This window comes from Doryrhamphus excisus, chromosome 19 (genome assembly GCF_030265055.1).
Source record: "Doryrhamphus excisus isolate RoL2022-K1 chromosome 19, RoL_Dexc_1.0, whole genome shotgun sequence".
Classification (NCBI taxonomy): domain Eukaryota; kingdom Metazoa; phylum Chordata; class Actinopteri; order Syngnathiformes; family Syngnathidae; genus Doryrhamphus; species Doryrhamphus excisus.
The window spans coordinates 2,348,557-2,365,927 of record NC_080484.1 but is presented as its reverse complement, the minus strand read 5'-3'; the positions used below and the strand labels follow the sequence as shown (position 1 = coordinate 2,365,927).

At 33.4% G+C, this 17,371-nt stretch overlaps 1 protein-coding gene across 2 annotated transcripts in view; it reads left to right on the top strand.

Annotated features, from left to right (window-relative positions):
* slc25a21 (solute carrier family 25 member 21) overlaps window positions 1-17,371 on the top strand; it is a 147,147-nt gene extending 129,776 nt beyond the window's left edge. For both annotated transcript variants that reach the window (XM_058056513.1, XM_058056512.1), the window contains exons 5-11: window positions 1,340-1,406; window positions 1,823-1,882; window positions 8,512-8,619; window positions 8,702-8,866; window positions 13,005-13,186; window positions 15,290-15,342; window positions 15,427-17,371. In XM_058056513.1, coding sequence (XP_057912496.1) covers window positions 1,340-1,406; window positions 1,823-1,882; window positions 8,512-8,619; window positions 8,702-8,866; window positions 13,005-13,186; window positions 15,290-15,342; window positions 15,427-15,488 — 697 coding nt within the window. In that variant the 3' untranslated portion in view covers window positions 15,489-17,371. The remainder of the gene's footprint in view (window positions 1-1,339; window positions 1,407-1,822; window positions 1,883-8,511; window positions 8,620-8,701; window positions 8,867-13,004; window positions 13,187-15,289; window positions 15,343-15,426) is intronic.

Below are 17,371 nucleotides of genomic sequence, written 5' to 3'. Positions count from 1 at the left end.
TCTTTCCTGTTAGATATCATCCATTCTGCTATCTTTCCTGTTAGCTAACATCTATTCTGTTATCAATCCTGTTAGCTATCATCCATCCTGTCAATCTTTCCTGTTAGCTAACATCCATTCTGTTATCACACCTGTTAGCTAACATCCATTTTGTTAGCAAACATGTTAGCTATGATCCATCCTGCTATATTTCCTGTTAGCTATCATCCATCCTGCTATCATTCCTGTTAGCTAACATCCATCCTGCTATCTTTCCTGTTAGCTAACATCCATTCTGTTATCAATCCTATTAGCTAACATCCATTCTGTTATCAATCCTATTAGCTAACATCCATTCTGTTATCAATCCTGCTAGCTAACATCCATCCTGCTATATTTCCTGTTAGCTATCATTCATCCTGCTATATTTCCTGTTAGCTATCATCCATCCTGCTATCTTTCCTGTTAGCTAACATCCATTCTGCTATCTTTTCTGTTAGCTATCATCCATCCTGCTATCTTTCCAGTTAGCTATCATCCGTCCTGCTATCTTTCCTGTTAGCTAACATCCGTTCTGTGATCAATCCTGTTAGCTAACATCCCTTCTGTTATCAATCCTGTTAGCTATCATCCGTCCTGCTATCTTTCCTGTTAGCTAACATCCGTTCTGTGATCAATCCTGTTAGCTAACATCCCTTCTGTTATCAATCCTGTTAGCTAACATCCATTTTGTTATCAATCCTGTTAGCTCTCATCCATTCTGCTATCTTTCCTGTTAGCTAACATCCATTCTGTTATCAATCCTGTTAGCTAACATACATCCTGCTATTATTCCTGTTAGCTATCATCCATTCTGCTATCTTTCCTGTTAGCTAACATCCATTTTGTTATCATCCTGTTAGCTATCATTCCTTCTGTTATCAATCCTGTTAGCTAACATCCATTTTGTTATCATCCTGTTAGCTAACATACATTTTGTTATCAATCCTGTTAGCTATCATCCATCCTGCTATCTTTCCTGTTAGCTATCATCCATTCTGTTACCAAATCTGTTAGCTAACATCCATCCTGCTGTCTTTCCTGTTAGCTATCATCCATTTTGTTATCAATCCTGTTAGCTAGCATCCATCCTGCTATCTTTCCTGTTAGCTAACATCCATTCTGTTACCAAATCTGTTAGCTAACATCCATCCTGCTATTTGTTCGAACGCAGACTGACCAACTTTGAGCACAGAGGCGTTTTAAACGCTACCCCTACTTGCTAATATTCTGCGTGGGGCGGCCTTCTGCCTCCATCGTTGACACCAAAGACAGAGTGACGGGACCAATGTCTGACGTGACACACTTTTTCTTTCCACAGAATCTTCGGCTTCTACAAGGGGATTCTACCCCCCATCCTGGCTGAGACGCCAAAGAGGGCCGTCAAGGTGAGACGAGGCTTCGTCGCTGCCTGTTGGCTCGCCGCCACGGCAACCGCAACGCCGCTTAACAAGTACACGTCTGTCAAAAGGCGTTTGCTTTGCCGGCGAGGCTAAATATTGACTTACAAGCAGTTAGCAGCGTCGCGCCTGAGCTTCGTCATGTGACTGACAACAAGGCCGGGGCGGCAGCCATGATGCCCAATCCACGAACATGTCGGCTAATTAAAGCTAATTAAAACACGTTTTTGCGGTTTTATCCTAATGAATGGAATGGTTTTCCTAGTACGGGAATATGCACACTTTTCCTGTCCAGTGGATTTGCAAAGCTACGTCAGCTAGCTACAGGTGCACGGGTGCGAGTCTGCGTTGACTCTTCGGCGAAGCTTTGTGACAGCTCGTTTGTCTCGATCTTCTCTTTGCAGTTTTTCACCTTCGAGCAGTACAAGAAGTTGCTGAATTTGACCCCTTTGTCTCCGGGCCTGGTGAGTCTTACACACACACACACACACATAATACACACATAATACACACATAATACACACACACATATACACACAAGGAAGCGTGTCAGCGTGTCATTTCAACGGTTGCCATATTTTCTTATTGAAACACGGGAATTTTTTAGGAGAAACTTTAATGTGAAAAGTCTTTTATTTTAAAACAGAAGTGTGTATTTCTTACATCTTTCCATGTAATAAAAACAAAAATAAGTCTTTTCATACAAAAACATAATTTTGGGAATTCCTATTTTTGCATTTTTTTTAGATATCTGAGAAATTTTTTTGTAGCAGAAGTACTTATTGTTGAAAAACTCATAATCTTCCAAGGGTATTGTTATTTTTCCAGAAAATGTGCACTATTACGTGACTAGTTGGATTTTTTGTTTCCTAAAAAATACAACAAATAGTAATTTTAGGTGGGTCTATTTATAAAAAAAAAAAAATTTATTTTTTATTTTTTATTTTTTATTATTAATTTTATTATATTTTATTATATTTTTATTTTTTTTATATCTTTTTATATTTTTTGATATCTGGGAAAATTCATAACAACAAATAGTAATTTTAGGTGGATCTATTTATAAAAGAATTTTTATTTTTATTTTTATTATTAATTTTATTATATTTTATTATAATTTTATTTTTTTATATCTTTTTATTATTTTTTGATATCTGGAAAAATCATAACTATGTACCAGAAGTACTTATTGTTGAGAAACTCATAATCTTCCAAGGGTATTGTTATTTTTCCAGAAAATGTGCACTATTACGTGACTAGTTGGATTTTTTGTTTCCTAAAAAATACAACAAATAGTAATTTTAGGTGGATCTATTTATAAAAAAAAAAAATTATTTTTATTTTTATTTTTATTTTTATTTTTATTTTTATTTTTATTTTTATTTTTATTTTTATTTTTATTTTTATTTTTATTTTTATTTTTATTTTTATTATATATATTTTGTCTTTTTATATTTTTTTTATATCTGGGAAAATCATAACTCTGTACCAGAAGTCCTTATTGTTGAGAAACTCATAATCTTCCAAGGGTATCATTATTTTATAATAGATTTTATATAACTTTTATACAATCTTAAGAGTTTTTTCATTTATAAGGCGCTCTGGAGTATAAGTCGCAGGAACAGCCAACCTATGAAAAAAAGTGCGACTTATAGTCCGGAAAATACGGTATATATATATAAATACATATATATATACTGCTAAAATGGAAAATCTGTCGTTTTGCAAGAATAGAGTCAAAATATGAACGCATCTAAGAAAAATATGTTGTAATATGAGGAAAAATACAATTTTTGTAGCTTAAAGTTGAAACACTATGGAAAACAATGTTATGAGAGACAAAAAAAAACATACATAAGTCACACTGGAGTATAAGTCGCACAAGGCCAAAAATACATCATTACGTAGAAAAAAACATACATAAGTCGCACTGGAGTATAAGTCGCACAAGGCCAAAAATACATCATAAGGTAGAAAAAAAACATACATAAGTCACACTGTAGTATAAGTCACACAAGGCCAAAAATACATCATTAGCTAGAAAAAAACATACATAAGTCGCACTGGAGTATAATTCACACAAGGCCAAAAATGCATAATTAGCTAGAAAAAAAACATACATAAGTCGCACTGGAGTATAAGTCGCACAAGGTCAAAAATACATCATTAGGTAGAAAAAACATACATAAGTCACACTGGAGTATAAGTCCTACAAGGCCAAAAATACATCGTTAGGTAGAAAAAAACATACATAAGTCACACTGTAGTTTAAGTCACACAAGGCCAAAAATACATAATTAGCTAGAAAAAAACATACATAAGTCGCACTGGAGTATAAGTCACACAAGGCCAAAAATACATCATAAGGTAGAAAAAAAAACATACATAAGTCGCACTGGAGTATAAGTCGCACAAGGCCAAGGATAAAGTTATTTTTCCAAAAAATTTGATATTATGTGAATTTTTTTTTCCTTAAAAAAATTGTAATTTGTAATTTTTCAAGTAGTATTCATAAATTGACGAATATTTGGAAAAAATATATAAAATTTAGTATAAAATTTTAAAAATTAAAAAAAAAGTTGAAATGTGCAGAATACACTTTTACAACCCCAATAATTATTTTTTTGAGAAATATTGCAAAAATGTACACAAAAATAGAACATGAAAAATAGAACATAATTTTTCTTTTTATGGTTGTACTTTTGGAGGGGGGGTGAAAGTATAAGGTTTCCAGAATAATTTTTGGGGGTTTTCTTTTTTTATTTATATGGTTGGGTTTTTTGTAGATTATCAAACATATATTGAATATATATATATATATATGTATATAGTTTTGAAATCAAAACATTGTACAAAAGTGATTTGATTGAGGCGTTGAAACCCCCCCCCCAAGGGCTGAAGTTGGTATAAGCCGACGTTGTAACGACTGGTAAAAAGTGCGAAGATTGAAGTCAGTCCTGGTGCAGGCGTTGTCAGCCAGGTGTCAGCCATGATGGATGGCTTACCTGGAACTCCGGAGTCCGCCCCGGCACATCGTACATCCTGCCATTGGTGGAGTGGTGTTCACCTGTCCCATCCATCATCCTATCTCCTTGGCCTCACCCCCCCCCCCCACCCCCACCCCCAACCCAAAAGCACCTTACAGTACGTATATTAGCGCCGCTGTTGCTCTCTCTCAGCGTCTCCCAGCTGAATGTCTTCAACGTGATTAATCGGGACGCGGCGGGCAAGAACACAAACAGCGAATGCCAAGGTGGCGGCCTGTGTAAATATGGCGGGGCATGTCTGAGGAGGATGGCTCCCGGGGCTCTGACAGCAGGATAAAGAAGGCAGGAAGACGAATGAGCCGTAGACACGTTCCTGACATGTTCCCATTACCCCCCCCCCACACACACACACATGTATTCGTGCAAATACATGCAGCGTTGCAACATTTCAGCATTTGAATACGAACCCTTGAACCCAATGAGATGAGGTCAACTTAACCTCATGACTCTTTTTAATGATCACGTCATATTTTTATCATCACCATCTCACCGAGACAACACTACATGTATACTGGATTTATAGACCGTTTTTTCTGGAATATAAGTCGCTTCGGAGTATAAGTCGCAATAGGCCAAAAATGCATCATTAGGTAGAAAAAACATACATAAGTCGCACTGGAGTATAAGTCGCACAAGGCCAAAAATGCATCATTAGTAGGTAGAAAAACATACATAAGTCGCACAAGGCCAAAAATGCATCATTAGGTTGAAAAAACATATATAAGTCGCACAAGGCCAAAAGTACATCATTAGGTAGAAAAAACATACATAAGTCGCACTGGAGTGTAAGTCACACAAGGCCAAAAATGCATCATGAGGTAGAAAAAACATACATAAGTCGTTCTGGAGTATAAGTCGCACAAGGCCAAAAATGCATCATTAGTAGGTAGAAAAAACATACATAAGTCGCACAAGGCCAAAAATGCATCATTAGGTTGAAAAAACATATATAAGTCGCACAAGGCCAAAAATACATCATTAGGTAGAAAAAACATACATAAGTCGCACTGGAGTGTAAGTCACACAAGGCCAAAAATGCATCATTAGGTTGAAAAAACATACATAAGTCGTTCTGGAGTATAAGTCGCACAAGGCCAAAAATGCATCATTAGTAGGTAGAAAAAACATACATAAGTCGCACAAGGCCAAAAATGCATCATTAGGTTGAAAAAACATATATAAGTCGCACAAGGCCAAAAGTACATCATTAGGTAGAAAAAACATACATAAGTCGCACTGGAGTGTAAGTCACACAAGGCCAAAAATGCATCATGAGGTAGAAAAAACATACATAAGTCGTTCTGGAGTATAAGTCGCACAAGGCCAAAAATGCATCATTAGTAGGTAGAAAAAACATACATAAGTCGCACAAGGCCAAAAATGCATCATTAGGTTGAAAAAACATATATAAGTCGCACAAGGCCAAAAATACATCATTAGGTAGAAAAAACATACATAAGTCGCACTGGAGTGTAAGTCACACAAGGCCAAAAATGCATCATGAGGTAGAAAAAACATACATAAGTCGTTCTGGAGTATAAGTCGCACAAGGCCAAAAATGCATCATTAGTAGGTAGAAAAAACATACATAAGTCGCACAAGGCCAAAAATGCATCATGAGGTAGAAAAAACATACATAAGTCGTTCTGGAGTATAAGTCGCACAAGGCCAAAAATGCATCATTAGTAGGTAGAAAAAACATACATAAGTCGCACAAGGCCAAAAATGCATCATTAGGTAGAAAAAACATACATAAGTCACACTGGAGTATAAGTCGTACAAGGCCAAAAATACATAGTTAGGTAGAAAAAAACATACATAAGTCGCACTGGAGTATAATTCACACAGGGCCAAAAATGCATAATTAGCTAGGAAAAAAACATACATAAGTCACACTGGAGTATAAGTCACACAAGGCCAAAAATGCATAATTAGCTGGAAAAAAAAACATACATAAGTCACACAAGGCCAAAAAACATACATAAGTCACACTGGAGTATAAGTTGCACAAGGTCAAAAATACATCATTAGGTGGAAAAAAACATACATAAGTCACACTGGAGTATCAGGCCAAAAATACATCATTAGGTAGAAAAAACATACATAAGTCGCACAAGGCCAAAAATACATAATTAGCTAGAAAAAAAAATACATAAGTCGCACTGGAGTATAAGTTGCACAAGGTCAAAAATACATCATTAGGTAGAAAAAAAACATACATAAGTCGTTTTGGAGTATAAGTCGCACAAGGCCAAAAATGCATCATTAGGTAGAAAAAAACATACATAAGTCGTTTTGGAGTATAAGTCGCACAAGGCCAAAAATGCATCATTAGGTAGAAAAAACATACATAAGTCGCACAAGGCCAAAAATTCATAATTAGCTAGAAAAAAACATACATAAGTCGTACTGGAGTATAAGTCCTACAAGACCAAAAATACATAGTTAGGTAGAAAAAAACATACATAAGTCACACTGGAGTATAAGTTGCACAAGGCCAATAATACATCATTAGGTAGAAAAAAAACATACATAAGTAGCACAAGGCCAAAAATACATCATTAGGTAGAAAAAAACATACATTAGTCGCACTGGAGTATAATTCACACAAGGCCAAAAATGCATAATTAGCTAGGAAAAAAAACATACATAAGTCACACTGGAGTATAAGTCACACAAGGTCAAAAATACATCATTAGGTGGAAAAAAAACATACATAAGTCACACTGGAGTATCAGGCCAAAAATACATCATTAGGTAGAAAAAACATACATAAGTCGCACAAGGCCAAAAATTCATCATTAGGTAGAAAAAAACATACATAAGTCGCACAAGGCCAAAAATGCACAATTAGCTAGAAGAAAACATACATAAGTCGCACTGGAGTATAAGCTGCACAAGGTCAAAAGTACATCATTAGGTAGAAAAAAACATACATAAGTCACACTGGAGTATCAGGCCAAAAATACATCATTAGGTAGAAAAAAACATACATAAGTCGCACAAGGCCAAAAATACATCATTAGGTAGAAAAAAAACATACATAAGTCGCACAAGGCCAAAACTACATCATTAGGTAGAAAAAAACATACATTAGTCACACTGGAGTATAAGTCACACAAGGCCAAAAATGCATAATTAGCTAGAAAAAAACATACATAAGTCGCACTGGAGTATAAGTCCTACAAGACCAAAAATACATAGTTAGGTAGAAAAAAACATACATAAGTCGCACTGGAGTATAAGTCACACAAGGCCAAAAATGCATCATTAGGTAGAAAAAACATACATAAGTCGCACAAGGCCAAAAATTCATAATTAGCTAGAAAAAAACATACATAAGTCGCACTGGAGTATAAGTCCTACAAGACCAAAAATACATAGTTAGGTAGAAAAAAACATACATAAGTCGCACTGGAGTATAAGTTGCACAAGGTCAAAAATACATCATTAGGTAGAAAAAAACATACATAAGTCACACTGGAGTATCAGGCCAAAAATGTATCATTAGGTAGAAAAAAACATACATAAGTCACACTGGAGTATCAGGCCAAAAATACATCATTAGGTAGAAAAAAACATACATAAGTCACACTGGAGTATCAGGCCAAAAATACATCATTAGGTAGAAAAAAACATACATAAGTCACACTGGAGTATCAGGCCAAAAATACATCATTAGGTAGAAAAAACATACATAAGTCGCACAAGGCCAAAAATACATCATTAGGTAGAAAAAAACATACATAAGTCACACTGGAGTATAAGTCGCACAAGGCCAAAAATGCATCATTAGGTAGAAAAAAATATACATAAGTCACACTGGAGTAAAAGTCGCACAAGGCCAAAAATACATCATTAGGTAGAAAAAAACATACATAAGTCACACTGGAGTATAAGTCACACAAGGCCAAAAATACATCATTGGGTTGAAAAAAACATACATAAGTCACACAAGGCCAAAAATTCATAATTAGCTAGAAAAAAACATACATAAGTCGTACTGGAGTATAAGTCCTACAAGACCAAAAATCCAATCCGTACAGGCGCTGTCTGCAGCGGGACTGGGCGCCGGCCTGACGGAGGCCGTGGTGGTCAACCCGTTCGAGGTGGTGAAAGTCAGCCTTCAAGCCAACCGAGACTCCTTCAAAGTGGTGCGTTGGATTACCAGCTTATTTTTTATTCTACGTCACGTGGATCTTCCCGACACACTTTTTTTTTTTTTGTCCCACACAGCAACCGTCCTCGTTCGCTCAGGCCAGACTCATCATCAAGTCGGACGGCTTCGGGCTGAAGGGTCTGAATAAAGGACTGACGTCAACGCTGGGACGCCATGGAGTTTTCAACATGATCTATTTTGGCTTCTACTTCAACGTTAAAGATGCCATTCCCGCTAACCCGGTAATGTACCCGACCCAATCACATGTCCTCGTCATTGGTTTGTTTGTTTTTTTTAATCCACATCTAAGCTAGGCTAGCTAGCCAAGTACTACCTAGCTAACAGGCTAATACTGTGTTCTGTTTACTCCTCATAATATCCAATCACGATTTAAAATATTTTTAATATATAAAAATAATTTTGAGACTTCTGTTTACTCCTCATAATATCCATCACGATTTAAAATATTTTTAATATATAAAAATAATTTTGAGACTTCTGTTTACTCTCATAACATCCATCACGATTTATAATATTTTTAATATATCAAAATAATTTAGAGACTTCTATTTACTCTCCATAACATCCAATCACGATTTATAATATTTTTAATAAATAAAAATAATTTAGAGATTTCTGTTTACTCTCATAACATCCGTCACGATTTATAATATTTTTAATATATAAAAATAATTTAGAGACTTCTGTTTGCTCTCATAACATCCATCACGATTTATAATATTTTTAATATATAAAAATAATTTAGAGACTTCTATTTACTCTCCATAACATCCAATCATGATTTATAATATTTTTAATATATAAAAATAATTTAGAGACTTCTGTTTGCTCTCATAACATCATCACGATTTATAATATTTTTAATTTATAAAAATAATTTAGCGATTTCTGTTCACTCTCCATAACATCCAATCACGATTTATAATATTTTTAATATATAAAAATAATTTAGAGACTTCTGTTTACTCTCATAACATCCATCACGATTTATAATATTTTTAATAAATAAAAATAATTTAGAGATTTCTGTTTACTCTCGTAACATCCGTCACGATTTATAATATTTTTAATATATAAAAATAATTTAGAGACTTCTGTTTACTCTCGTAACATCATCACGATTTATAATATTTTTAATATATAAAAATAATTTAGACACTTCTGTTTACTCTCATAACATCCATCACGATTTATAATATTTTTAATATATAAAAATAATTTAGAGATTTCTGTTTACTCTCCATAACATCCATCACGATTTATAATATTTTTAATATATAAAAATAATTTAGCGATTTCTGTTCACTCTCCATAACATCCAATCACGATTTATAATATTTTTAATATATAAAAATAATTTAGAGATTTCAGTTTACTCTCATAACATCCAATCACGATTTATAATATTTTTAATATATAAAAATAATTTAGAGATTTCTGTTTACTCTCATAACATCATCACGATTTATAATATTTTTAATTTATAAAAATAATTTAGCGATTTCTGTTCACTCTCCATAACATCCAATCACGATTTATAATATTTTTAATATATAAAAATAATTTAGATATTTCTGTTCACTCTCCATAACATCCAATCACGATTTATAATATTTTTAATATATAAAAATAATTTAGATATTTCTGTTTACTCTCCATAACATCATCACGATTTATAATATTTTTAATATATAAAAAAAATTTAAAGATATTATTTTTGTATTATTTTCATTTAATATTATTTCTAAAAAATAAAAATAAATTAATATTTTTATAAATATAAAAATAACACTATTGATCAGTCCTGTCTAACCATTAGCACAGATAGTATTATTATTCCCTGTTATATGGAGTATTATTTGGCTTTATTTTATGTTTATTGTTAAGAGCCGCCAAACCAGAGCAGGAGGGGATGGAAAAGAAGAAAAAGAAAATGGGGGAACAAAATGAGACAAGAACACTATCAATCTTCTAAATATGCGTTTCAAGTTATTTCAAGTTATTTGTGAAAAGGTTTGGACACCCCTTCCTTGGGGTACCCCCTTTCCGCCTTCCTCACAAAGAAAAAGAGAAGCTTCTGTAATTTGTTAAAAAATCAAATATCCTGGCCAATTAGCCGTCGGAGCTCTCCGGAGTCTGCCGTCCCATTTTGGTATTTTTGACTTACAGTAATACGTCTGTGCCGAGTGGCAGCCCAATTACCCAAATTGCCCCCATATGCCTCCCCCCGAACCCGCCTGCATGAACCCTTCTTGGAAATCATTTCTCCTTCCGGCTGCCCCGGAGATCACATGCTTCTCTTCAGCCAATCAGAGCGCAAAGATTTCTATCCCACTAAAATGACATGTCTGTCCACATAATATTAAGTAGTTTAAGTTTATTCTCCTAAAATAGCACTTAAAATACCACTTAAAATTTCTAACGCTTATTATTTGAAAAATAAACACAGCAATTTTTTTAAATTTATTTGTAGTCGTTTTTCTCAATGATTTCATATTCCTTCTTGTAATTTTTTTTCTCTTAACATTGTGACTGAATTCCCTATAATATTCTGGCTTCATTCCCATAATATTATAAGTTTTCCTAACCACATTTTTATTTTTCATATTATGACTTAAAAAATATATTTTTTTATTCAAAAATTTTTAAAAACTTTTTAAAATAATTTTAAAATTATAATTTTTTTCATTTCTGTTGTTTTTTTCCACCAACTTATTTAAACTTTTTTCTAAATATTATTTTCAGAATTATGACATTATTCTCATAATATATTTACTTTATTTCAATAAACTTAAAGTTTTCCTAACCACATTTTAAAGAAATTGCAATTTTATTTTATTTTTCATATTATGACTTAAAAAAAATTTAATTCAAAATTTTAAAAAAAATTAAATGATTTTAAAAATTTTTTTTTTTCATTTATGTTGTTTTTTCCACCAACTTATTTCAACTTTTTTCTAAATATTATTTTCAGTATTATGACATTATTCTCATAATATATTTACTTTATTTCCATAAAGTTATTATTTATAGCTACTTTAATTTTTTTTAAGTTTTCCTAACCACATTTTTTTTAAAATTGCAATTTTATTTTATTTTTCATATTGTGACTTAAAAATATATTTTTTTAATTCAAAATGAAAAAAATATATATTATTTTTTTCATTTCTGTTGTTTTTTTCCACCAACTTATTTCAACTTTTTTCTAAATATTATTTTCAGAATTGTGACATTATTCTCATAATATATTTACTTAATTTCCATAAAGTTATTATTTATAACTACTTTATTTTTTTGTGGTTTTTGAAATATTATGAGAAAAGTATTTATTGTTTAATATTTACGTTTTCTTTAGTTACTTTTACTCTTAATTTTATGTTACTTGTGTATATTAATCTTGTAAAATTACTGAAATAATTATTGCAATATTTGGTGAGTAAATGCAAGAAAAATACCAAAAATATGCAATAATAATCCTTGGATTGTTAAGTATATTTTTAGATTAAATTAGCAAAATGATGATGAATATTCTGCAAGATTCCCTTCAAGGATGCAGTATTTCTTTTTTATTATTATTAATATTATTTATGTATATAAATACATATATATGTGTGTATGTATGTATATTTGTTTGTATATTTAAGTAAATAATAATAAAATTAAATGTAAAAACCCAAGATCTTGTATTTGTGAGTGAATGAGTTACTATTATTATTATTATTATTATTATTATTATTATTATTATTATTATTATTATTATTATTATTATTATTATTATTATTAATGTATTTATCTATACGTATATATGTGTGTATGTATGTATATTTGTTTGTATATTTAAGTAAATATTAATAAAATTAAGTGTAAAAACCCAAGATCTTGTATTTGTGAGTGAATGAGTTACTATTATTATTATTATTATTATTATTATTAATGTATTTATATATACATGTGTGTATGTATGTATATTTGTTTGTATATTTAAGTAAATAATATTTACTTAAATTTATTATTATTATTATTATTGTTGTTATTGTTATTATTATTATTATTATGTATTTATATATACGTATATATGTGTGTATGTATGTATATTTGTTTGTATATTTAAGTAAATAATAATGAAAATTATTATTATTTATTATAAAAATAATAGAAATAATAAAATTAAGTGTAAAAACCCAAGTTGTGAGTGGATGAGTTACTATTATTATTATTATTATTATTATTATTATTATTATTATTATTATTATTATTATTATTATTATTATTATTATTATTATTATTATTATTATTATTATTATTATTATTATTATTATTATTATTAATAATAATAATAATGAGTTATTTGTGTCCCAGGATCCGACGCTGGAGTTCCTGAGGAAGTTCACCATCGGCCTGGTGTCGGGAACCATCTCTTCCTGCGTCAACATTCCCTTCGACGTGGCCAAAAGTCGGATCCAGGGCCCTCAGCCGGTCCCCGGAGAGATCAAGTACCGCACCTGCTTCCAGACCATGGCTCTGGTCTACCGGGAGGAAGGGTAGGTCGGATCTTTGGTTCTTCCCTGTTTTGGATTATGACGCATGGTGGCCATTTTGGACGAGGGGTCACAATGGATCCCACAGGCCTGCGATCTATCTGCGGCATTGTTCATTTTCACGGTCCGCCCCCTTCGCCCCCATCTTTCCATTCTTGTCAATGGGGCCCCGGCTGGAAAAAGTTAGGACACCCCCCCCCCCCGTCCTAACACAACACAGTTGCAGCTAATTAGTGGTCCCCATGGGAGACGTCGTTAAGCGCACCCTAACGAGGCGCGCCGCACTCCCGGGGTCAATCTAATCAGACACGGGGCCAGGGAGGAAGTGGGTCCAGCCTTATTAACGCCAGCAGTGGCGGGGACATGGGGGGGGCGGACTGGGGCAGATGGGGGAGGGGGAGCATCATCACCTTGAAGGCATTAAGCAGCAGGTAGTTGCTGAGATAGTACTTATACACGTACTGTATACTTACTAAAACTACATTCCATGTACAGCATACGACACACATAAACATCTTGTACTTGTACTACACGCATAAACACTATACCTTGTACTTGTACTACATGCATAAACACTATACCTTGTATTTGTACTACATGCATAAACACTATACCTTGTATTTGTACTACATGCATAAACACTATACCTTGTACTTGTACTAAACGCATAAACACCTTGTATTTGTATGACACACATAAATACTACACCTTGTACTTGTTTTATACGCATAAACACTACACTTTGTACTTGTACTACACATATAAACACCTTGTACTTGTACTACATGCATAAACACTATACCTTTTACTTGTACTACACGCATAAACACTACACTTTGTACTTGTACTACATGCATAAACACTATACCTTGTACTTGTACTACACGCATAAACATCTTGTACTAGTACTATACGCATAAACACTATACCTTGTACTTGTACTACATGCATAAACACCTTGTACTTGTACTACATGCATAAACACTATACCTTGTACTTGTACTACAAGCATTAACATCTTGTACTTGTACTACACGCATTAACACTACACTTTGTACTTGTACTACATGCATAAACACTATACCTTGTACTTGTACTACATGCATAAACACTATAACTTGTACTTGTACTACACGCATAAACATCTTGTACTTGTACTACATGCATAAACACTACACTTTGTACTTGTACTACATGCATAAACACTATACCTTGTATTTTTACTACAAGCATTAACATCTTGTACTTGTACTACACGCATAAACACTACACCTTGTACTTGTACTACAAGCATTAACATCTTGTACTTGTACTACATGCATAAACACTACACCTTGTAGTTGTACTACACACATAAACACCTTGTACTTGTACTACACGCATAAACACCTTGTACTTGTACTACATGCATAAACACTATACCTTGTACTTGTACTACACACATAAACACTATACCTTGTACTTGTACTACAAGCATTAACATCTTGTACTTGTACTACACGCATTAACACTACACTTTGTACTTGTACTACATGCATAAACACTATACCTTGTACTTGTACTACATGCATAAACACTATAACTTGTACTTGTACTACACGCATAAACACCTTGTACTTGTACTACACGCATAAACACTACACTTTGTACTTGTACTACATGCATTAACACCTTTTACTTGTACTACATGCATAAACACTACATCTTGTACTTGTATTACATGCATAAATACTACACCTTGTACTTGTACTACATGCATAAACACTATACCTTGTACTTGTACTACACACATAAACAGCTTGTACTTGTGCGACACGCATAAACACTATAACTTGTATTTGTACTACATGCATAAACAGTACACCTTGTACTTGTACTACCCTAATGCTACTTGTACATGTTTGTACCTTGTACACCTTGACCAGGTTGTGCAGGGGCGTCAAATGGCAACCGCGTGTGGTCATGACAGATACTTGTGTACTGCGTGTACTGTACATACCATAGCTTCAATCATGAGTACACTAAAACCTGCAGATAAACAGGTTCCACAGTACCTGTCCTGTGTAGAATATATATATATATATAACGGAGTATTTGTTTGTGTAGGTACTTGGCGCTGTACAAGGGGTTGGTGCCAAAGATCATGAGGCTCGGACCAGGTGACGTCACACTCGTACTTCTTTTTACTTTCCTTCTTTGTACCATAAACTACATTGGGATGTAAGTACCTTGTCTGGCCACAGGGGGCGCTGTTATGCTGCTGGTCTACGAGTATGTGTCCAAATGGCTGCAGAGGAACTGGTAAAAACCCCCCTGGGATGGTCCATCTGTAGGGCGTAATACCCTAATACCTGAAGAAAGTGCCTTTATGAAGTATCTTAGCGAGTATACATACAAATGCAATATAATGTGAATGCAGTTTTTGTTTTTTTTGAAATACCAAATTTTGTAGTTTTTTTAACCACCATGCAGTATTTTAAAGTGTAAGTTCTCAGGTAAGTAAGTACACTTCCAAAGAATACATCTCATCAGCAAATCAGTGTAGAAGTAGAAGTACGTATGCATACAGTACATGTACTGTAGGGGTGTCCAAAGTGCGGCTCGGGGGCATTTTTGGCCCATAGTTTTTTTTTTTTTGTTTTTTTTTAATGGACACAATTTTACAAGAAATCTGAAAAAATGATTTAGGGGTGTCCAAATTGCGGTTCAGGGGCATTGGGGGCCCATAGCTTTTTTTTTTTTTTTTTTTTTTTTTAATAGACCCAATTTTACAAGAAATCTGAAAAAATGATTTAGGGGTGTCCAAAGTGCGGCTCAGGAACATTTGGGGCCCATACCTTTTTTTTTTTTTTATAGACCCAATTTTACAAGAAATCTGAAAAAAAAAGATTTAGGGGTGTCCAAAGTGCGGCTCAGGGACATTTGGGGCCCATAGGTTGTTTTTTTTTTTTTTTTTTTTTAATAGACCCAATTTTACAAGAAATTTGAAAAAAAGATTTAGGGGTGTCCAAAGTGCGGCTCAGGGGCATTTGGGGCCCACAGGTTTTTTTTTTTTTTTTAATGGACCAAATTTTACAAGAAATTTGGAAGAAAAAAAAAAGCTTTAGGGGTGCAAAGTGCGGCTCAGGGGCATTTGGGGCCCACAGCTTTTTTTTTTTTTTTTTTTTTTTAGTGGATCCAATTTTACAAAAAACACAACAAAATAAAATCCAAAGAATAATAGAAAAAACATTTAAAAATTAAGTTGTATTCTTTTTGTGGCCCCCGCTAGAAGTAGAAGTACGTATGCATACAGTACATGTACTGTAGGGGTGTCCAAAGTGTGGCTCAGGGGTATTTGTAGCCCATGGCTTTTTTTTTTTTTTTTTAATGGACCCAATTTTACAAGAAATCTGAAAAAACCCAACAAAATAAAATTCAAAGAATAATAGAAAAAAATTAGAAAAATTAAGTTGTGGCTCCCGCTATGTGCCCCCCCCTCCCTACCCACCACCCCCAAACACACACACACATTTGGACACCCCTGCCCTGGCGTGTTTGCACCGCCACTTGTATGACCTGTCAATCATGTATGACGCGAAGTCGACCACAGCCCTGCCTCGCCATGGGGGCGGAGTCAACACCCCAAAAGCCTTGGTCTGTTTGTGCCAACTGTGACTAGAAATAACTTGGAACCATTTTTTTTCCAGAATTTTTGTTTTTTACTTAAACTAACATTTGCCTATGCATCTCTTGGAAAAAAAAATTTTTTAATGAACTTTTAATCATGTTTGTTTTTCAATTTTTCATTATTTTTCCGTGCCGTGTTTTACCTTCTCTGTCAAAATTTTTGGATTTTTGGCTCTTCTTTTAAAAATTCTGTCGGTTTTAATCATTTTTTAATTGAATTCTCTTCCTTTCTGTGCCATATTTGGAGTCAGAAATGTACAACAGAAATTAGTTGGGAACTGATATTTTCCTGAAACTTATGCCTATGTTCTACTGCTGATTACTAAAGAAGGCAAAAAATGTAGAAACAAGCTTTTCTGTCAAAATTGTCAAAATTGTCTGAAATTGTCTTTTGAAAAATGGCTGACATTGAATATGTTAAGTGTTTCTAATGCAATCTGTATTTTTTTTTATTTTTTTTTTTTGCCACATTGACCTTGCATCGTCTGGAATTTAGCTTCAAAAATGGCCACGACATTT